Here is a 23,987-nt window from a genome sequence, read left to right on the forward strand (position 1 = left end):
CATCTTAGAAGTTGGAGTTTCACAATCGAAATTAAGTTTTGTTTTTTTTATGTTCTCCTTTCTAAAGATTTTGTGCTTTAGCTTCTTACTGCGTGTTGAGCCTGTCAGTATAGCATTCATATTACTAATTAGTGATTGCTTTTGGTCAAGTTCCTTTTTAAGCGTTGATATTTCCAATAATAATTCGTCAATTTGGATGTTAGCACTCTCTAACTGAATTTTTAAAGTATCTCGTTCCTGTATAAAATCCTCCATATCATAATTTAATCCTGTTGATATATCTGGAAGGCTTGATGCTTTGTGAAATTCATTTCCACTACTAGTCGATGAGTAGGAACTGTTGTGTGTAAAATTCTGCATCGGCTTGCGTTTGGTAATATTCTCAAAACTCATTTTTATTATTTATTATTAACTACAGTTAATAATAAATAAGTATTATGCACAGAGTAAAAGAAAAATAATATTCTGTTAAAAAAAAAAAAAATCTTAACTTTAGGTTGTAGCGAACCCAGGATCAAAGTGTCGTTCCAAATTAAATATTACAATGCGTTGTCCACTACGCCATCCAGTACCTCAGACGTGGTATTGAAAATTAGCTTCGTTAGGTGTTATTGTTACGTTTGTAGTGCAGTTAAATGTTTGTGCGATGACTCACTGAAGATAGGTCTGGTTTATTACCATATATGGTGACGAATTTGCTCGATGTTAAGTGCGTGATTCGTGATGACTCACAGTTGTAGTTTGAATTTCTTCGTTGTTATTGCACTTTCATTAATATTGTCGATAAACTATTAAATTTATTTAAAAACAGAATTTGATACTAGTTTGTACTCGTTTAGATCTTTATTTTGATGTAACTTTTAAATCGGAGACAAAACTTTTAACTTCACTTCAGAATAAAATAGTAAGGAGTGTCTTAGTAACGTGTTTACGCGGCAGCGCTTCAGAACGCACGCTGTAAATACATAGCACTGACAATATTAACTGATTACACTAATAATGAGTGCGTAGCGATTTCTATGTTGATTGTCGCATGCCTCTTACTTGTTACACTGTAATTATTTATATAAAAAAAACATTTATCAAAAAGAGCAACACACAAGTTTCTTGCTCATTCTTCTTGTGATGAATCTGCATTCCGAATGAGTGGTAGAATCAAAATATGACTATTCAAAAGTGCTTGTAATGAGTTTATTTGAATAAAGATTATTTCTATTTCTATTTCTATTTCTTATGAACTGACGGTAGATTTGACATATCATAAGAGTCTGTAATAGACCTGCTAATAAAGGTAAATTAATAAATTATGATACAGATATTAATTTGAAAAGAATACGGGCTGAGTTTCTTGTCAGTTCTTCTCATCTCGAAATCATTATGAACTGACGGTAGATTTGACATATCATAAGAGTCTGTAATAGACCTGCTAATAAAGGTAAATTAATAAATTATGATACAGATATTAATTTGAAAAGAATACGAGCTGAGATTGTTGTCAGTTCTTCTCATCTCGAAATCATTACGAACTAATTACCATTAGTAGATTTGACATATCATAAGAGTCTGTAATAAACCTACATGAATAAGGATATTTTGAATTTGAATTTACAGAGTATAAAACAATAGCTTATATCTTTCAAATTATGCAACAAATTTTGATGCAGTTTTCAGCAATAGATAGATTGATTCAAGAGGAAAGTTTATATGTTTAATGCGTAAGTATTATAGTATAGAACAAGCCTGGAAAATCAATGATTTGTAATACGACACATAAACATTCAAAGATTTGTTGCAAAACGCTGAAAATGACTGAAACGAAGTTGAGCGAATCAATAAGTTTGACGGCCACGGTGGTCTAGCGATTTAGCATACCGTCTTACATCCGATGGTCACGGGTTCGATTCCTCGCACGGTACAAACATTTATTTTCATAGGTGTGATTGTTTGTCGGTCTGAGTGTTTTCTATGTTTTCTACGGAAAAAATATTTATGTATTTGTATCAGTTATCTATAGTAATACCCATAACACAAGCTTTAGCTAGCTTAACTTGGGTCTAGGCGCTGTGTGAATTGTCCTGAGATTATTATTATTTATTATTTATGAGTGGTCATGCTCACTAAAAGCTGAATAATGTTCAGACATGTATCAGCGTGGTGACACTTAACTTGGGACTAGATGGCGCTGTATGAATTATCCTGAGATTATTATACATATTTAAAAATACGCAATGTCGTGCTACCACTTACTGTCGCTACCCACTTATACCATCCACCATCAAATAGTTCTAGAAACGTTGCACCATACATCAGGACTTGCATTAGTTGCAATGCAATTATCGGATCAATATATTGTAATATTGTTAAGTGCTATCCACCGCAAGATACTATGAACTTGTACTAAACTTCAGCCTCAGGCACGTTACACATTTATTTATATGTACATATTGGTATTATACATTTGCATTATGAAAATCTAAGCAAATAAAAAATAATTTCTTCATTTAGGACATTTTAGTCGCTTATGGACGTCAAGTTTATTCATTTGGTTCAGTTCAGTACACAGATTAAATTCAGAAGACCTGGAAATTCGATCGAATTCTGATCGAATCAGGAGGTCCGCAGAAGTGACCGACATAGCCCGAAGAATTGCGACTCTGAAGTGGCAATGGGCAGGGCACATAGCTCGCAGGACGGATGGCCGTTGGGGCAGTAAAGTCCTCGAGTGGCGACCACGGACCGGAAGACGCAGCGTGGGAGGGCCTCCAGCAAGGTGGACCGACGATCTGGTCAAGATCGCTGGAAGGCATTGGATGCGAGCAGCGCAGGACCGATCGTCGTGGAGATCTTTGGGGGAGGCCTATGTCCAGCAGTGGACGTCTTCCGGGCTGCGGTGATGATGATGATGATGGAAATTCGATTCTTCAGATAGTGCAAATATATTTGTTCATTATTATTATTATTTATATTCGTCTTGTTTTCAAGCCATATAAATTATTTATTACCAAAAAAGAAATTATATATCTTTTAAAGCAAGCTGCTTAGATGCTAGCTATACACAGTTGCTTTTACATAAATAATAATAATAAATAAACCAAAGCAACACAGCGCCGTCTAACCCCACATTAAGCAAATCTTGTGTGTCGATTTTTTTGTAAATACATACATAACATTCATAGAAAATACCCAGACCGATACAAACAATCACACTTATACAAATATAAATGTTTGTACCGTGCGAGGATTCGAACCCATGACCATCGACGTGGTCTGGTGTTTTGAGTAGTCATGCTCACTAAAATGTCCAGACTTGTAGCGGCGTGGTGGGCCGGGTCATTGGGCTCCCTAAAATATGGTCGAGCGCAGTGGTGGCTGGCTCATCCGTCATACTCGTGAACGGGTGCTGCTTGTGTGGACTGGTCTGCTCTAATCACTATGACTTATTTTCTCTTATTAATTGTTTAACCAGTTGTTGTATATTGAATTTTTTTTTCTATTTTATTATTTCATTGAATTAGTGCTAATCGGTGGTTTGTATTCACACACTTAAACTTAAATTGTAAGTAAGAATAAATTATTTAAAAGAGCAACACACAAGTTTCTTGCTTGTTCTTCTTGTGATGAGACAGCATTGCGAATGAGCAGTAGATTAAAAAAAAAATGTTATGACTATTCAAAAGTGCTTCAATGTAAGTTTATTTGAATAAATGATTTTCTATTCTATTCTATTCTATTCATCGGAAGTAGAGCTGTGTGCTAAATGGCTGGACCACCGAAGATGTCAAATATATATAAGCCAATAACGAAGTATCTAAAAAAAATTAAATATTTAGTATAATCTATAAAGCTAAGTCTAAGTCTATATCTAGGTATACATTCCCGTAGCTGTGAATACACGACTTCGCTATTATTAACCTAATAGAAACAAAGACGAACAAAATGCATAACTTTCCAGTTCACAAGGACTTGAAAGTAAAGTTGTTATTAAATAAGTATACAGTGAAATTGCAGTTAAGGCGTTATGTGCATTTGCGACGAGCACAAAAAAACATCTTTTTATTGTTTTTTTATGTTTGTTTGCTGGAAGAATATTGCTATGTTTAAGTTATTGTTATAACGAAATAAAAAAATGGTTACAATTTATTGTACACTGAATTTATTAGTGACGCCACGGAATGTTCGAGAAGAAGTGAGAATATATATATAGAGTAAAACAAAACAACGTCAATGTTCTATGCGTAACGTTCCAAATTTGAATTTTATAATTTTATTTTTAAATGTAATTAAAAACAAAAAAACATTTTGTTTTGACAGGAAGACGTTCCAAATTTGAATTATATAATTTTATTTTTAAATGTATTATATGGCTATTAAAAAAGACGTTTTTTATTATTTTTTTATGGAAACAGTCCATTTGGGGAATATTGCTATGTTTAAGTTATTGTAATAATGAAATAAAAAAATGGTTAGAATTTATTGTAAACTGAATTCAATAGTGATGCCACGGAATGTTCGAGAAGAAGTGAAGAAATGTACTTTTCAGAATATAATAGAGCGTCGATAATGTACAATTTTTGTTTTATAATTTTGTTTTATAATTTGTATGATAATGGAATGGTGCACTCGCCTGCGCTAACGGTTTACGCTGGCGCGGTACCAGTGGAGGATGATAAGATGAACATGAGGTCAGGTCAGTTAGTCCATCGTGAACAGATTTACCAAGAGTTAAATAGCTGCTTTTTAAAATATATCGATTTTCTAATTAGTATTTTTTTTTTCAATAGACAACATTTTCTTGTTGAAAAAATTGACACATTGATATTTTTTAAAATTATCAATGCGCTATTGTTTTCTTGAAAGTAGGCCCTATATCAATTACCTTCACTTGTAATTAATAAATAAATAATAAAATAAGAGTTTGTTTCCCTAAAAACAAAACAAAAAAGGAGCTCTTTTTTACTCTTTGCAACTGCGTTAAGCCCCTTAAGACGGGAAACTCGAGAGATGGACATCCGCTACACTCTCTTCAGGGACTATCGGATATGGGAAATGTGATGAAGACATTGTACTTACGATAAGAACCTTAGAATGTTATTATTTGGCTGAAAGCAAATTTCCAGGGCCGTAAAAATACTTAATAAAAAAAAATTCTTCACTAAAATAATTTACACACTTTAGAATTTAAACCTTTTCAAAATTTCAAATATAGAATACCAACAAGCAGCAAGTTGGTATGACACTGTGTAACTTTGTGACCTTGATTGAAGTATAAAAAACTACTTACCATTATGCGTTTAGTATTTACTAGGTACTCGGCTCGGCTTCGCTCGGGTGTACATGTGTTATATATACAATATAATATATGTACACCTGGAATAAAACTGTTTATTCCAGGTAACTCGAGTCAACTCTAGTAAACTCGAGTCATGTTTATTACGAGTTAGCACATCTCTACCTAGTATTTATATGTTTGAAAGAGAGAAGAAACGTATTTCGTATCTACTGAGTACGTTTCTTTTTGCAAACGACAGAGCGGCACACCAGGCAACGATAATTAATTAGTTCAATGTTCAACGAAACAAATTACTAAACATGCCACATATATAGTCCAATGAAGCCCATTTATCTCAATACACATCACTACAGATACCCTTTAACTAGAAAGACAGAAACTTTTTCTATATACACATATCAGCGTGTGGGAATTCATTCTTACACGCTGGAACCTAAGTGGTCTTGAACAGTGGGGCGTGAGTCGGGTAACCTCCTCGTATGTTCCTGCCATTGGGAGGCTTCCCATCCTCGTGGATACGTCGGCGGAGAACGGTGGTCTTGAACAGTGCGGTTTCAGAGGAGCTTCCTCCCGCGTACACTTAGATTGTGGAATGAACTTCCTGCCGAGGTTTCCTCATGAGACTACAGCATGGGGTTCTTCAAGAAGGGTATATTAAGGTCGGCAACGCGGACGTGACGCCCCTGGTGTTTCGAGCGTCCATAGGCTACAGTAACCATTTACCATCGGATGGGCCATATGTCTGTTTGCCACCATAGCAGTACGATAAGGTATGAAAACGTAAGAATTACCAGGAGCCCCACTTACAAGGGGATTTTTAGTAATGTGGACTAATAACCCCAATGCCAATAATGTACCATGTCAGCTTGATAACGTTGTTCACCCTTGAAGACCTTAGCAAAATGCTCGAAGACCTCAGTAGATAATCACAAGGAGTAGGTCTTAAGATGAACATGTACAAGACGAAAATCATGTCAAACGCCCATGTCGTACCTGCTCTCGTAAAAATCGGAGATTCTACACTCGAAATTGTCAATCACTAAATATACTTAGGGCAAACTATCCAGCTAGGTAGGTCCAATTTTGAGAAAGAGGCCATATATTTATATCAGTTATCTAGTGCCCATACCACAAGCTCTACTTAGCTTAGGACTAGATGGCACTGTGTAATTTTTTTTGATATGTAAATTTATATAACTCAAAGGTGACTGACATAGTGATCTATCAAAGCACAGCCCAAACTCCTAGACTGGAAGAAGGATTTTGATTAATTCTACCCCCAAGGGGATAAAATAGGGGATAAAATTTTGTATGAAACTTTGTCAATTTTAAACCGATCGGGCTGAGACTTTGCATGCATAAAGCTATTATGTCGTAGGCATCTCCTAAGAAAGGATTTTGAAAAATTACATCCCTAAGGGGATAAATTAACGCGAGCGAAGCCGCGGACTTACTAGCTTTTGCCCGCCGCCCCTTGGGGGCAGAATTAATCAAAATCCTTTCTTAGCGGATGCCTACGTCATAACATCTACCTGCATGCCAAATCTCAGACCGATCCGTCCAGTGGTTTGGGCTGTGCGTTGATAGATCACTACGTCAGTCACCTTTAAGTTATATATATTTAGATTTAAAATATTCAAACATTTTAATAAACTTTTACTAGTTTAAAATTCAACCTACTCTTTTATAACCAGGGTAGAAGCTGAACTCGTTAAATAATTAAGCGCAGTTTTCATTGCTAATGCTAATGTACCAATAACCACTACTATAACTACATATAATGTTATTAAAAAGTTTTTCCTCCGCGGGAAGATAGGGATGTAATTAGCTAATTTGGAATTACTACTTCCTGTTTAATAAGAAAAAACCTTACCATAGAGTTTTGCTTATAAATTTTTTAATAACATGTTTTTTTCTAACCACAGATATTGGTTTTAATCATTCAATCGTGATGATCAGCATTTGCTGGTTTCAAACGCGTGAATTATAGTCTATATATTGACGACCTCGGTGGTCTAGCTGTCTAGTACACCGGTTTGCGACCGATGGTCGCGGGTTCGATTTCTCGCACGGCACAAACATTTTGTATTCATGAGTATGATTGTTTGTATCGGTCTGTGTATTTTCTATGTATAATATGTATTTATTTACAAAAAAAAAATCTATGTATATGTATCAGTTATCTAGTACCCATAACACAAGCTTTAGCTAGGCTTATCTTGGATCTAGATGGTGCTGTGTGAATTGTCCTAAGATTATTATTATTATATTATTCTGATGTATAAGCTATATTATAAGTTTCATTAAAATCCGTTGAGTTATTTTTTGCCTTTAAGAGACATCCAATCATCTATGCACGCAAACTTTCATGTTTATATATTTAATAAGATTTTTATTTAAATAAATATTACTTGTATTTAAATATACAAGTTATTTATAAAGACATATGACTGCTTCGTTAGTCTAGCGATTTAGCTCACCACCTTACTTCCGACGTTCGCGGGTTCGATTCCTCGCAGCATACAACCATTTATATTCATGTTATATTAAACAGTTATATGTTTGTATCGATCTGGGTGTTATCTAGGTATATTTTACCCGCACGAAGTCGCGGGTACGACTAGTATATATGATGCAATACAACAACTGTTTGTTTTTACTCAGTGAAAGATTATTTGCAAAATGGATGACATTACATGTTGTTTTATTAATAACAATAAATATTAACATTAATTAATTAATACAGATATTTAAATGGATTTATGGGTTTTCGTAATGTAATGACATAATTTTAAATTAAATTGAATATGATATAATTTGAATATTTGCATACCTGTAAGGGGTGCAGCATGTCGTGTACTTTTATTAGTTGATAAGATCCGAAACTACCATGTAGTAAGCAAATAAATTAATTATTATTGTTATTATTATTTTTTTTTTTTTTATTATTATTTCTTTATATATATATATAAATATATTACATATCTCCCTTTGATGGGGTAATAGACTTATCATTGCGGGTAAAATCACCAAACAATGATAGTATAAATTATGAGTGATGAAGATGGAGAATTTTTAAGAGGAAGACAAAAATTTGCGGACTATTCTACAAGTGTTTAAAATTGGAGCTTTTTCGAGAAGGTTATTATTATTATTCTTTATTTTTTCTCAGCTTTTGCTGGTTTTCTCCACACTTACGGGCCGAAACCAAGTAAGTGCAGAGTGTGTGTATGTGTGTGCGCGTGTATGTATGCGTGAGTGTGTGTGTACTTATTGTGTGCCTGGTGTGACTGGTGTTATATCATTTATTATTATTATTATTATTATATATATATATATATATATATATATATATATATTTTTTTATTATATCTCCCTTTTTACGGGGGTAATATATTCAAACACGCAGGCCTTAGCCAAGCATGGATGAGTTATGTGATGAAGATTGAAATTTTCTATTATTATTATTATTATTATTATTAACTGTATACAATACAAAAAAACCCGTCATTATTATCATATAGACACAGGTATAAAATAAAATGTATAGGAATGACTATTGGCAATAATGAAAAGACGGGGTAAGTAATATATTAGAAATAGGGTCATACATTGAAAGGAACCACACTCAATCGTTAGGTTCTACAAATTGATGTTTATCGAAATGGCCTCCCAATTAATTAGCGAGAACAGTAGACCTGTATAAGTAACGATAAGTAACGACAAATGATGTACCCGTACGTACTAGTAACTAAACCAGTTATTACTCGTTACTACGGTTCCAGTACGTTACTAAGTTACATTTTTTTTGTTAACAGATACGACCACTTTCTGTTTGAGAGTTGAAACAAACAAGCATTATTCGATTACATCAGATCGACGTCGACGTGGACTCCTTAGAAATTATTGTAGTTCACTGGAACGTGGATAACCTGGTGAATTTATGTTGTAGTTTTATTTTATTCATGTATAGGTAAGAAAAAGAAATAGATTTGGTATACGAGAAAAATGTATATTAGGATAGACTACTGACATATAACAGAATAGAATGAAAGTGAAGTAACAAACGAGACTCTATAAAAGGAACTATAAATTTATATACAAATTTAGAATATAAAACATTTCTTGATTAGCCAGTTACAACAATTTATGAGAGCGCTAACTAACTCATGGCGACATGCTCATTTTATCATCCTCCACTGGTGCCCCGTCAACGTATGTATATTATTAGTACAGGAGAAAGTATAATTACATCATCGTTCATTTAAAAAAACTGTTGATTCGGAACCATTACACATATATGATAACCTTGTTTTTAGGTTATATATTTTGGGTTATTCACTATAGTATCACAAACGAATTAAGTAACTAATATTCAGTACGTAAAATAACTAGGAACGTCCAATAACCATACATGTATAAATTAGGAAACGATTTATTCATGCAAGAGATTGTAGTCGCTTTTCAAGTATAGCGTCTTGTGTGAATTTTTCTCTACGATAGTAACTAGATAACTGTAGTAACTACGAGTAACAACAAGTAGCTATGGCCACAAAGTAACGAGTAACTACAAGACATCCAAAGTAACAACACACGCACATCATTACAGGCCTTACTCATTATTTTGTACTCGATATGTACCGTTCACAATAGCTGTAGTAACCATCTACTAGTCCCTAACTCCTACACAAGGGAATTGTTGAATTCATTTACACATCAATTACACGAGGCACGACCTTCGTAGGGCAGTTGCTAAGTCGATTGTTGAGATGTTGATCCTTCCCTGTCGAGTTCTGAACACCTTTTATATTATTTACATAATACGAGAACACCATGGCTTAGTTATTTAAATTTAATTTGGAATATTGTAGATAATAGATTCGAATCTATTCATTCATTGGGCTACCTAAAATATTTTAAGCGCGGTGATGGCTGGCTCATCCGTAATACTCGTGAACGAGTGCTGATTGTAGGGACTGGTCTGCTCTTATCACTACTCATTCAGGTCCTCAGGTTCCCTAAAATATGATCGAGCGCGGTGATGGCTGGCTCATCCGTCATACTCGTGAACGAGTGCTGATTGTAGGGACTGGTCTGCTCTTATCACTACTCATTCAGGTCCTCAGGTTCCCTAAAATATGATCGAGCGCGGTGATGGCTGGCTCATCCGTCATACTCGTGAACGAGTGCTGCTTGTAGGGACTGGTCTGCTGTTATCACTACGCATTCAGGTCATTGGGTTCCCTAAAATATGGTCGAGCGCAGTGATGGCTGGCTCATCCGTCATACTCGTGAACGAGTGCTCCTTGTAGGGACTGGTCTGCTCTTACCACTACGACTGATTTAATCTTATTGTGTATTTATATTTAAGCCTAAATTAGTGCTGGTTGGTAGTTTGTATTCACACGTTTCGAATTGTAAAATGTGAACTTACAAGGATTGTTTAAAAGAGCAACACACAAGTTTCTTGCTCGTTCTTCTTGTGACGAGGCAGCTTTCCGAATGAGCGGTAGATTAAAAAAAAACATTGTTATGACTGTTCAAAATTGCTTAAATTAAGTTTATTTGAATAAATGATTTTCTATTCTATTCTATTCTATTCATTATGTCTACATAGTTTCTTGGTTTAGTGATTAAGTTCGCTGATTTGTGTAACTATAAAAATTGCGAGTTCCTTAATATCATAAGTTCAGGTATGTTTTTATATTGTACAGTACTGTTAATTTATCTATACACATAAATAAAATTGGAGTGTCTGTTTGTAATATTGAAATAATCGTTTTTTACTACATGCATATGAATATAAATACGGTACATACACCAAAATAACATTTTACAATTTTTTGTCTGTCTGTCTGTTTGTTCCGGCTAATCTCTGAAATGGCTGGACCGATTTTGATGGGACTTTTTTGGTAGGTAGCTGATGTAATAAGGAGTAACTTAGGCTACTTTTATTTTAGAAAAATAAAGTTAAACTCCACGCGGACGAAGTCGCGGGAACAGCTAGTACTTTTATAAAAGTTCTTGTATTAAAATAAACCCATTTCGAGATTCAATTTTCTTGGTCCCATTGGAAAGGTGCCGAGTTTTTCTCGTCTGATGCAATATTGCGATGTTTTTATATTATTCAGGAACAGTTTCATACTTTCTTAATGTTGTATTGATCACTTGTGTCCCGTCCCGGTTCTGTCTGGGTGTTGGTCACTTTGTGGGTTTTGTACATATACACTAATGTTATAAAGCTGAAGAGTTTGCTTGTTTGTTTGGACGCGCTAATCTCAGCAACTACTGATTTGAATTGAAAAATTATTTTTATGTTGGATAGTCCTTTTGTCGAGAAAGCTTTAGGCTATATAACATTACGCTACGACCAATAGGAGCGGAATTGCAATGAAAAATATTGCAAAAGGTTGGGTAATGAAACGCAGACGAAGTTGCGCGAGTCAGTTAGTCTATATATATATATAACTCAAAGGTGACTGACATAGAGACCTATCAACGCACAGCCCAAACCACTGGACGGATCAGTCTGAAATCTGGCATACAGGTAGATGTTATGACATAGGCATCTGCTAAGAAAGGATTTTGATTAATTCTACCCCCAAGGAGATAAAATAGGGGATGAAAATTTGTATGAAACTTTGTCAATTTTAAACCGATCGGGCTGAGACTTTGCATGCATTAATCTACTATGACGTAGGCATCCCTTAAGAAAGGATTTTGATAAATTCCACCCCTAAGGGGATAAATTAACGCGAGCGAATCCGCGGGCAAAAGCTAGTATTTATATAAAATTCGGCCACAATTATTTTAACATTCAGTAAGATTATAGACAAACAATAGTAACCTATGCCCAATATGGCCTATAAACAAAAGAGTATTTGTGTGTGTGTGTGTGTCAAATCTATGGTAGTATGTGTTACGTTATTTTAATTGATTTAATAAATTTTTATACATAATTAAAAAAAAAAATGCATTTGACACACTTTTTCTGTACATTTGCTACTTTGTAGACTTCAGTTGAAGAATCGATTAGATTGAAATTAAAAAACATGCCAATTTCAACAGAGAGGATGGCTTAAAATTATCATCTGCGTGGAATCTAATCATAAATACATTCAAGCAAAGTTCAGTAGCATCAACAGTCGATAAGTGTACGGATACCGTGAGTGCTGTGTGTCGCGAACTGTCGTTGAACAATCTAGTGACGGTAGATGAAAAAACTGCTGTCACCTATCTACATTAACATCGCTGTTACTCCAGTCAGCTCGTGACCACGGCTAGTGCAACCTAGTCGAAACGTCGAGAGAGGTAAATACATTTATTTGCCATGAAATTAGTTCGTGTTAAGACCCGGTTAATAATATAAATAATGTATATTAAACACGAAAAATTAAAAATAACTATAAGTAAGGAGTAAAAATAAATTAATTCAAAATATCTTTATTCATATCGGTCTATTACAGACTCTTATGATATCTCAAATCTATCGTCAGTTCGGAATAATTTCGAGATGAGAAGAACTGACAAGATACTCAGCTCGTATTCTTTTCAAATAAATGTTGTACATGTTTACAATATTACAGATTCATTAAAATTCAAATTTGGGAGAATAGACTGACCACCAGCATATGGTACTGCAAAAATACAAGAAATCTAATCAGTGTTCGCAACTTGAACAGACCAGTCCCTACAAGCAGCACCCGATCACGAGTATGACGGATGAGCCAGCCATCATTGCACTCAACCATATTAGAGGGAGCACATCGACCCGGCCCACCACGCCGTCACAAGTTTGAAATTTATAGCGAGCATAACTGGTTCAACTTGCTACACTACTTCATAATCTAAATATATATAACTCAAAGGTGACTGACATAGTGATGTATCAACGCACAGCCCAAACCACTGGACGGATCGGGCTGAAATTTGGCATGCAGGTAGATGTTATGACGTAGGCATCCGCTAAGAAAGGATTTTGATTAATTCTATCCCCAAGGGGATATTATAGGGGATGAAAGTTTGTATGAAACTTTGTCAATTTTAAACCGATCGGGCTGAGACTTTGCAGGCATACAGCTACTATGACGTAGGCATCCCCTAAGAAAGGATTATTTTGATAAATTCCACCCCTAAGGGGATAAATTAACGCGAGCGAAGTCGGCCAAAAGCTAGTATAATATATATATTTCAGTTGCAGAGTGAGATAGGCAATAAACTCACAGGATATGAGGACTGCTATCTTAAACCTTCGTAACAGTAACGCGTGAGTGTTATCACGAGCTTCATACGATAGTTTTTATAGCCAACGTCCATACCAGCCAACGTCCATACCACGTTGAACACACCGGTTCTCGTCCGATCACCGAAGTTAAGCAACATCGGGCGTGGTCAGTACTTGGATGGGTGACCGCCTGGGAACACCACGTGCGGTTGGCTTTTTAGTGCTCCACCACATGGCTGTCGAGCAGTGCTCCACCACATGGCTGTCGAGCACAACCGCGGCCACTACACGGTCGGCGTATTTCTCGATATAGAGAAGGCGTTCGACCGTGTGTGGCACGACGGTTTGGTGTCGAAATTGCTCGACACCAACACGCCGTCAGCATACGTGCGAGTAGTGGACGCTTTCCTCTCGGGCCGGAGCTTTTACGTTTCGGTCGAGAACTGTGACTCTACCACACGCCCAATCGCCGCCGGAGTCCCGCAGGGCAGCTGCATCTCGCCAGCGCTCTACGCGACGTACACAGACGACATCCCCACCTTGAGGGATGAGCTCCGAGAGGGAGAGAGGGATGTCGTCCTCGCTCTATTTGCCGACGACAGTGCCTTCCTCACGTCGTCTCGCCGAGCCTACGCAGCCGCTCGCAAAATGCAGCGGCTGTTGGACCTGCTCCCCGAGTGGCTGGATAAGTGGCGTACCACCGTTAACGTGGGTAAAACGGTGGCGCTGCTTACCCGCCCCGGGGGCAAATATCCGCCGCCCCTCGTATTGAGAGGCCAGCCCATCCAGTGGGAACGCACAGTGCGTTACCTAGGGGTGGAAATCGACCGGTCGCTGCGTATGACGCCGCAGGTGGACCGGGCCGTTACCCAAGCCAAGGCCGCGCGCGCTATGCTGCGACCGGTCTTGCAATCCAGGCTGCAGCTGCGGACGAAGGTAGGCATTTATAAGACCTACATTCGTTCGCGGCTCACATATGCCGCCCCCGCATGGTACGCACTGTGCTCGGCCTCACAGCGGCGGAGACTGCAGGTCCAACAGAACGCCGCCCTCCGTCTGTGCACAAATGCCGGACGGTACGTCCGTAATGACGTGATCGCCCGCGACCTCAAGGTCCCATCGGTGGAGCAGTTCGTCGTCCGGTTGACGCGCGCGATGTTCTCGCGCGCGGACAGCGGGCGCGAAGCGCACCTGCGCGACCTCGCCCCTCTCCACGCGCGCCCACCGGACGCCACTCGCGCGCTCCCGCGCGACTTACTCTCCACCGAGTGATCACGTCATTTACGTGACGTGGCGGCGTTAAGCCGGCTCGGCGAGCGACTTAAACAGTCCTCCCACGACTCCCTCAGCCGGCTGCTGGGAAGCAGCCGGCTGAGGCTTTACCGGCCGGCCGGCAGGCCGGCCGGTAAACGAACGACGCTGGGGTGGCACACCCCAGCAGTACGCCCGGGCAAAGAGCATATGCTCGAGGCCCGCACCCGGCGGTCCGTAAGGACCAGCGGACGACCTCGACTGACTGAGTTTTTATAGATAAGCCCACCCGTACTCACTTTTTTTTAGAACAATCTTTTATTTTATTATGTAAGTGCAATATAGAATGATAACGTGATATCATGATGCTATATATTTGCGATGGTAATGGTACTATCAGGTAGGCTCGATTGCCATTGTGTGGAATTATAATAATATTTTTTTTTTCTTCTCACAAACATGGATGGCAATAAATACGTGTAGTCAAATAGTCTAGACCCCGAGAAAGGACATAGGGTACTTTTAAAAACAAAAGGGTTGAAAGCGGAGATGAAATGTTGTATGAAAGTATCTTCATTATTTATGTAGAATGGCCGCTATTTTACGCAGATGAAGTGGCGGGCACAGCAGTTGTGAGAAGCTGGGGTCCAAAATATAACCTGTAATACAAATCACTCACATAAAAAAGAACTGTCTTTATTTATAGTCAGTTAAACGAGACATGAAGGTCTTGTATTTAGTCGATAAAAAGGTTTAAATCAAATTGTCCGCACCAATACCTTCCCTAACTCCATTAAATCGATACAGGAGAACACTTCAGTCGACGCTCTATTATTGAGGAATCCCTAATATTTCCAGCTCCTACTAAAACAGACAATTACGTTATACTCAAAACGTGTACTGACAAAAAGATATCCTTGGGTACAGTTTAATTGTAATTTTGTTTATTCGCAAATTTCCAATACGTTTGTTGTGTTTGAAGACAATGAACTCTGTGTTTTGTATATATTCTATTGTTTCTTTATAATGTATTGTTGTTTTAGGTTTGTATTTTAGATCTATATCGGTTATATATATCATTATATAGTGTAAAACAAAGTAGCTGTCGCTGTCTGTCCGTCCCTATATATGCTTAAATCTTTAAAACTACGCAACGGATTTTGAAGCGGTTTTTTTTTAAATAGATAGAGTGATTTAAGAGGAAGGAGGGAGAATCTCGAAATTTATGTTATTACATTACTAATTTCAATTTTTCATATGTGCTTTTATTGGAAATCATTTATTAATAAGCATGACTTCTGATACAAAGACATTGTTTTTTTATATGACAAAACTGGTGCAAATTCTGAAGAGTGTATAAATTTATTAAATAAAATCATATATTATATTAATTACTAGCTGTACCCGCGACTTCGTCCACGTGCAATTTAACTTTATTTTTCTAGAATAAATATAGTCTAAGTTACTCCTTATTACAATTTTATTTTTTTTAAATAAAAGTAGCCTAAGTTACTCCTTATTACATAAGCTACATGCCAAAAAAAGTTCCGTCAAAATCGGTTCAGCCATTTCAGAGATTAGCCGGAACAAACAGAGAGACAGACAAAAATTTTAAAAATGTTATTTTGGTGTATGTACCGCATTTATATTCATATGCATGTAGTAAAAAACGGTAATTTCAATATTACAAACAGACGCTCCAATTATATTTATATGTATGGATTTATTACTTCTATAAACTGTTATTACAATATCTCGGTATTACCGAATAAATTCTTAGAACAGCTTGCAAAGCGTCTGGCTGGCTTCCATTATGTTTATTAATCTTTGTTGACCTTTTTTATAATATTAACCTAAGTTACTCCTTATTACATTAGTTACCTGCCAGAAAAAGTCCCGTCGAAATCGGTTCAGCCATTTCAGAGATTAGCCGGAACAAACAGACAGACAGACAAAAATTGTAAACAATGTTATTTTGGTGTATATACAGTATTTATATTCATATGCATGCAGTAAAAAACGGTTATTTCAATATTATAGACAGACAGTCCAATTTTATTTATATGTATAGATTATAGGACTGTTGTCGAAAGCCAGTAAACAATGTTTTCTTTCTATAAACTACATTATTTACCTGATTATGTTTCAAATACGACTCCTTATGAAATAAATGAAATATATTCATTGAATAAAGAAATTGTATTCATGAATTTCCATAAACATACATTTCAATCAGCAAATGGAGCCATGGAGAATTACAACGCATTCAAATGATTGGCACAACGGGATCAATTGAGTTTTCGACAGCGCCGGTGCCGCGTCAAAAGCGGTCGGGATTTAATATTCGCCGGACTGTATTTGCATACTTAGCCAGTTTGCAGATAGTTCATCTATCGACTACTCCAGCAGACTACAGTGTAGAGCTACAGAGAATATGTTTTATCTAAAGTTGAACTGTTTCCTGTAGTTGTTTCTTTTTTATTATTCGGATGCATTTCTGTCAAATAAATTCTATATAACTTCACGCTATCGCACTGAAAGTAGTGAGAACTCCTACAGTGTAGAGCTACACAGAATATATTTTATGGAAAGTTGAACTGTTTCCTGTAGTTGTTTCTTTTTTATTATTCGGATGCATTTCTGTCAAATAAATTCTATATAACTTCACGCTATCGCACTGAAAGTAGTGAGAACTCCTACAGTGTCGAGCTACAGAGAATATGTTTTATCTAAAGTTGAACTGTTTCCTGTAGTTGTTTCTTTTTTATTATTCGGATGCATTTCTGTCAAATAAATTCTATATAACTTCACGCTATCGCACTGAAAGTAGTGAGAACTCCTACAGTGTCGAGCTACAGAGAATATGTTTTATCTAAAGTTGAACTGTTTCCTGTAGTTGTATCTTTTTTATTATTCGGATGCATTTCTGTCAAATAAATTCTATATAACTTCACGCTATCGCACTGAAAGTAGTGAGAACTCCTACAGTGTAGAGCTACACAGAATGTATTTTATGAAAAGTTGAACTGTTTCCTGTATCTTTTTTATTATTCGGATGCATTTCTGTCAAATAAATTCTATATAACTTCACGCTATCGCACTGAAAGTAGTGAGAACTCCTACAGTGTAGAGCTACACAGAATGTATTTTATGAAAAGTTGAACTGTTTCCTGTAGTTGTTTCTTTTTTATTATTCGGATGCATTTCTGTCAAATAAATTCTATATAACTTCACTCTCTCTCTCTCTTCACTCTCTCACTCACACTGAAAGTAGTGAGAACTCAGAACAATTCACAGAAGTTCTAGCTCTAACCTAAGGAGTGCTTGTGTTTGAGTATTGGTACTAGATAACTTATAGAAATACTTATACATTTATTTTGTAAACACATCTATACATACAAATAAAATTGGAGTACCTGTTTGTAATATTGAAATAACCGTTTTTTATTACATGCATATGAATATAAATACGGTACATACACCAAAATAATATTTTTTACAATTTTTGTCTCCCTATCTGTCTGTTTGTTCCGGCTAATCTTTGAAATGGCTGGACCGATTTTGACGGGACTTTTTTTGGCATCTAGCTGATGAATAAGAAGTAACTTAGGCTAATTTTATTTTAGGAAAAAATAAAGTTAAATTCATAGTGCATAATATAAATAGAGAATATAATTATTTGCGATGACGTGATCACCACTTATTAAAAGTGATGACTTTTATTGAGCATTTATATAACTAGCGACCCGCACTAATAATAATAATCTCAGGACAATTCACACAGCGCCATCTAGACCCAAGTTAATAATAATAATAATAATCTCAGGACAATTCACACATCGCCATCTAGACCCAAGTTAATAATAATAATAATAATCTCAGGACAATTCACACAGCGCCATCTAGACCCAAGTTAATAATAATAATAATAATCTCAGGACAATTCACACAGCGCCATCTAGACCCAAGTTAATAATAATAATAATAATCTCAGGACAATTCACACAGCGCCATCTAGACCCAAGTTAATAATAATAATAATAATCTCAGGACAATTCACACAGCGCCATCTAGACCCAAGTTAATAATAATAATAATAATCTCAGGACAATTCACACAGCGCCATCTAGACCCAAGTTAATAATAATAATAATAATCTCAGGACAATTCACACAGCGCCATCTAGACCCAAGTTAATAATAATAATAATAATCTCAGGACAATTCACACAGCGCCATCTAGACCCAAGTTAATAATAATAATAATAATCTCAGGACAATTCACACAGCGCCATCTAGTCCCAAGTTAATAATAATAATAATAATAATCTCAGGACAATTCACACAGCGCCATCTAGACCCAAGTTAAGCTAGCTAAAGCTTATGTTATGGGTACTAGATAACAGATACATATACATAGATATTTTTGTAAATACATACATATTATACATAGAACACACAGATCGACACAAACAATCATACTCATGAATACAAATGTTTGTGCCGTGCGTGGAATCGAACCCGCGACCATCGGTCGTAAAGCGGTGTGCTAGACCGCTAGACCACCGAGGTCGTCACCGAGGACCATCTATCTATATGTATTATACATATAGATAGATAGATAAATTCTTTATTCACATTTACAAACACGTAACATATATAAGATACAGAAAAAACACGAATTAATAAAAGAAATGTAGGTGACTTTATGTGCCGCAAAAGTGAAAAGGCAGCCAACTCAGCATAATGCTACAGATAACTCTGCGGCGCTGATATTCCGTTGGCTCCTTACTTCTAAATTCTAAATTCTAAATCTCTCTCTTGAATCACTCTATCTATAGTATAAATTGCATTAAAATCCGTTGCGTAGTTTAAGAGATCTAAGGGTACAGACAGCGAGAGTGACTTTATTATAAACCAATAAAGGAAGTTTGTCTTTCTGATTCAGAATTTATTGTATTTACTAAACCTTTGCAATTATTATTCTCCTGTTATGTTACGTATATTCCCAAGAAATACAAATTCTATTATTAAAATGTATCTAATTCTATCAATTCATCATCATCATCATCATCGCAGCCCGGAAGACGTCCACTGCTGGACATAGGCCTCCCCCAAAGATCTCCACGACGATCAGTCCTGCGCTGCTCGCATCCAAGGCCTTCCAGCGATCTTGACCAATCTTGATTCTATCAATTATTCCATTTAAAAATTTTTAGCCCCTCAAATACTAAAAATAATTTCTTTTGGGTTCGCACAACAACAAGAATGAAGAATTCGTTAACAACAATAATGTTTATACAGAAAAACTTGAAATCCATAGCACTGACAATATTATCTGATTACACTAATAATGAGTGCTTAGCGATTTCTATGTTGATTATCGTATGCCTCTTACTTGTTATACTGTAATTATATGTATATATATATAAAAAACATCTATTAAAAAGAGCAACACACAAGTTTCTTGCTCATTCTTCTTGTAATGAATCTGCGTTCCGAATGAGTGGTAGAATCAAAATATGACTATTCAAAATTCAAGTAGAATCAAACTATGCTTGCATGAGTTCAGTTGAAAAAAGATTATTTCTATTTCTATTTCTAACAACTTGCTTCCCCAATTTTTTTATAAAGAGAGCACATTTTTTTAATATACTAAAATTAGTATTACAAAATTAAGAGATCTAAATATGACCTGTTGTTTAAATAATCATCCAAATCGGAGCAGAGCAGAAACACACTGAATTGTTCAGTCTGCGAAATCGGCTGGAAACGTACCAGTTAATAATGCAACCGAACAATTGAACCTAAAAGTTGATATGAAACGAGCAGTCAGTGTACCGGTGCATGGACCACGAGTTTTAGCGTTGGAAGCTCGCCAAACTGCCCATTGGGAGTTTCTGCAAACGATGGAACGTCTTCTACGAACATGGATACTATAACGGCACGTTCCTTTGTAACGTTACAACCGTTATTACAGTTCTATATTTATATTTCAAGACTGACCTGCTAAATATTTCATTTCACTTGAAAACTGTTTTAACTTATTTTCCACTATTACAACACTGTTCTTTTGGCACATTGTGTATATATACAGCATATACTGGTGGTCACTCTATTCTTCCAAATTTGAATTTAAATGAATCTGTATTATTGTAAATATGTACAACATTTAAAAAAAATACGAGCTGAGTTTCTTGTCAGTTCCTCTCATCTCGAAATCATTCCGAACTGACGGTAGATTTGACATATCATAAGTCTGTAATAGACCTACATGAATAAAGATATTTTGAATTTGAATTTGTAGTTTAATGATATTTGATATTTAATATTTTGGACAATTCACACAGCGCCATCTAGGCCTAAGTTAAGTAGCGCTTGTATTATGGATACTAGACAACTGATACAAATATCTACATTATTTTTTTTAATACATAATATACATGGAGAACGAATTTAGTGAAATGTGGAAATTACGTACAGACACTTTAATTTTTTTTTGTTATGGATACTAGACAACTGATACAAATACGTGGATATATATTTTTTGATACTATGTGACTGTATTATATACGTATTACATATAAAAATAATAATAATAATAAATCTCAGGACAATTCACACAGCGCCATCTAGATCCAAGTTAAGCTAACTAAAGCTTATGTTATGGGTACTAGATAACTGATACAAATACATAGATTTTTTTTTCGTAAATACATACATAATATATATAGAAAACACCTAGATTGATACAAACAATCATACTCAGGAATAAAAATGTTTGTGCCCTGAGTGGAATCGAACCCGCGACCATCGGACGTAAAGTGCTAGACCGCTAGACCACCGAGGTCCTTGGAAGTAAGAGAAAGGGGTTTCAAGAGACCATTATACAATCCACTGTTTTTTCTGAGGAGCTGTCGCGAATACTTACTATCCTAGTTATATTAAAAATCTCAATCTTAATAGCTTTCTAAAAAGATGTTGAATTTATCATTTGATAGAAGAACAGCCGCAGTGTGAAAGCACTCAGCGCGGATAAGGGTTCGAGTCCTGTCGGATCAAGATGTTGGAAGGTTAAATTTATTAATATTTAAGGAATCCTGAAAGAAAGGTATGCATTTTAGAACTTTTTCAAATATTCCTTTACTTCAAGTAACTACGTATTATGTATTCTTAGGGGAGGCTTTCTTATTTTAATAGGGAGGTTTTAGGGTTCAAAATAATGGAAATGTTATATTTTTCTATCCGTTTGAAACAGCACTATCATCTGCTCAATCAAAATCTGAATCTGAAGACGGTGTGCTAAACCGCTAGATCACCGAGGGCGTCTAATTTATTTATTTATTTCTTACTAGCTACCCCAGCCCGGCTTCGCACGGATGCACATGTATTATACATATAAACCTTCCTCTTGAATTACTCTATGTATTAAAAAAAACCGCTTCAAAATCCGTTGCGTAGTTTTAAAGATTTAAGCATACATAGGGACGGACAAACAGCTTATTTTTTTTCGGACTACTCTAATGCTGTTGGCCGTAGCTGGCCTTTACAGCTTCACCGGACGTTATGGGGCGAGTGCAGATGGCACTCCAAAACCGCGGAAGGACTTATGGAGCGGCTGAAGGCCAACTCCTGCCTGACGGATACGACTTTAGTCTGAGGGCACCACTAGGGGTTCGAACCTCGGCTCAGGCCGTCGTAATTTCGATCCCCGTCTGAATTGGACGGGGGATCGATCGGAGGGGGGACAGACAACGACTTTGTTTTATAGTATGTAATGATTGCACTATTAAAAATGTTTAGCATTCTATACCATATACTTACGAGGTAGAATATCATTTTGTTTACGCCTTTTATTGAGAAGAGGTCTTGATGTTGTAATGAAACTCGGAGATTCGTGGCTAGTATTTTAATTTACTTGATACTGGGTTGCAATGATAATGCGTATATGATCGTTGATGTATTTCGAATATTAAAGTATAACGGTTAACATATTGTCTATGGCCCGCTGAAATACCGACGTTTCAGTGTTGCAGTATCAAAAATACAATTTAGGCCACAAATTAGAGAACAGATTTTCTTTATATAAATTAAACATATTGTAGTTACGGAAGCCAGATGTGACTCACAGAGTTAATGTGTCTTGGCAGAAGTGGAGATCACTAACCGGAGTCCTATGCGACCCTCGCATGCCTGTGCGAACTAAGGGTAAAATCTATAGGACAGCGGTGAGGCCGGCTATGTTGTACGGAGCAGAATGTTGGCCAATAAAGGGGACACTTGTACAAAAGCTTCATACCACCGAGATGAAAATGCTGCGGTGGTCTAGTGGAGTCACGAGACTAGATAGGGTGCGAAATGAATACATCCGCGGTAGTTTCAAAGTGGCCCCAATAACGGAGAAACTTACCGAAAGCCGTCTCAGATGGTATGGCCATGTAATGCGTAGTGACGAGGATTACGTGGTCAAAAAAGGCTTAAAACTACCCGAATGCAAAAGAGGTAGAGGACGTCCTCCAGCCACCTGGTGGACCAGTATGAACAAGCTTGTCGCCGCGGAAAAATTGCCCGACCCGACAACCCAGGCCAGATTGTCCTGGCGCCGAAAAATTAGGAAAACCGATCCCGCATAAAGTGGGACAGAGCTAAGAGGAAGAGGAAGAAGTAGTTACGGAACCCTAAATGCGAGTCCAACTTTCATGATTTAAAAATTAAATTACAAGACCCTTTCCTACGAACCCATCTAACAGCACCTTAATTAGAGAACACTGGAGGACTGAGTCAATATTGTGTCGGCCACTTTTGTTCAATTTATCTTTACTTGGAAGGAATTTAATGCAAAGAAAATGTATATAATAATAATATTAACAATAAAATAACTATATATATATATATATATATATATATATATATATATATATATATATATATATACATTGTAAATAAACTGGCTTTAAAAAAAAGTAATTCAATTGAGTTTCTTGCCAATTCTTTTCAATTGGATCTACATATATACTGAACTACAGAAAAAATGAAAAATATAATGTAAAAAATTTGACGATCATAAGCGGCTAAAATGTCCTACATGAATAAATGATTTTTGAATTTTAAATTGAATTTGAATATAAATTAAATATGTTAGTATTACATTGTCAGTATGACACTGAAGAAATTCTTCGAATTAAGTAAAATTGGAGTGTCTGTTTGTAATACTGAAATAACC

At 36.2% G+C, this 23,987-nt stretch overlaps 1 protein-coding gene and 1 non-coding gene across 2 annotated transcripts; both read left to right on the forward strand.

Annotated features, from left to right (window-relative positions):
- Positions 1-13,610: 13,610 nt before the first annotated feature.
- LOC131844046 (5S ribosomal RNA) lies at positions 13,611-13,729 on the forward strand. Its single transcript, XR_009357568.1, has one exon. It is a non-coding gene; the product is annotated as a 5S ribosomal RNA (ribosomal RNA).
- A 43-nt stretch (positions 13,730-13,772) lies between these two features.
- LOC131844043 (uncharacterized) lies at positions 13,773-23,397 on the forward strand. Its single transcript, XM_059192828.1, has 3 exons — positions 13,773-13,891; positions 14,819-15,002; positions 22,870-23,397. Exons 1-3 carry the CDS (start codon positions 13,773-13,775, stop codon positions 23,395-23,397), a joined length of 831 nt encoding a protein of 276 aa, XP_059048811.1.
- The last annotated feature ends 590 nt before the right edge of the window (positions 23,398-23,987 follow it).

The sequence above is a fragment of the Achroia grisella genome, unplaced genomic scaffold, assembly GCF_030625045.1.
Source record: "Achroia grisella isolate CSIRO2021 unplaced genomic scaffold, CSIRO_AGI_Agris_v1 utg3701, whole genome shotgun sequence".
NCBI lineage: Eukaryota > Metazoa > Arthropoda > Insecta > Lepidoptera > Pyralidae > Achroia > Achroia grisella.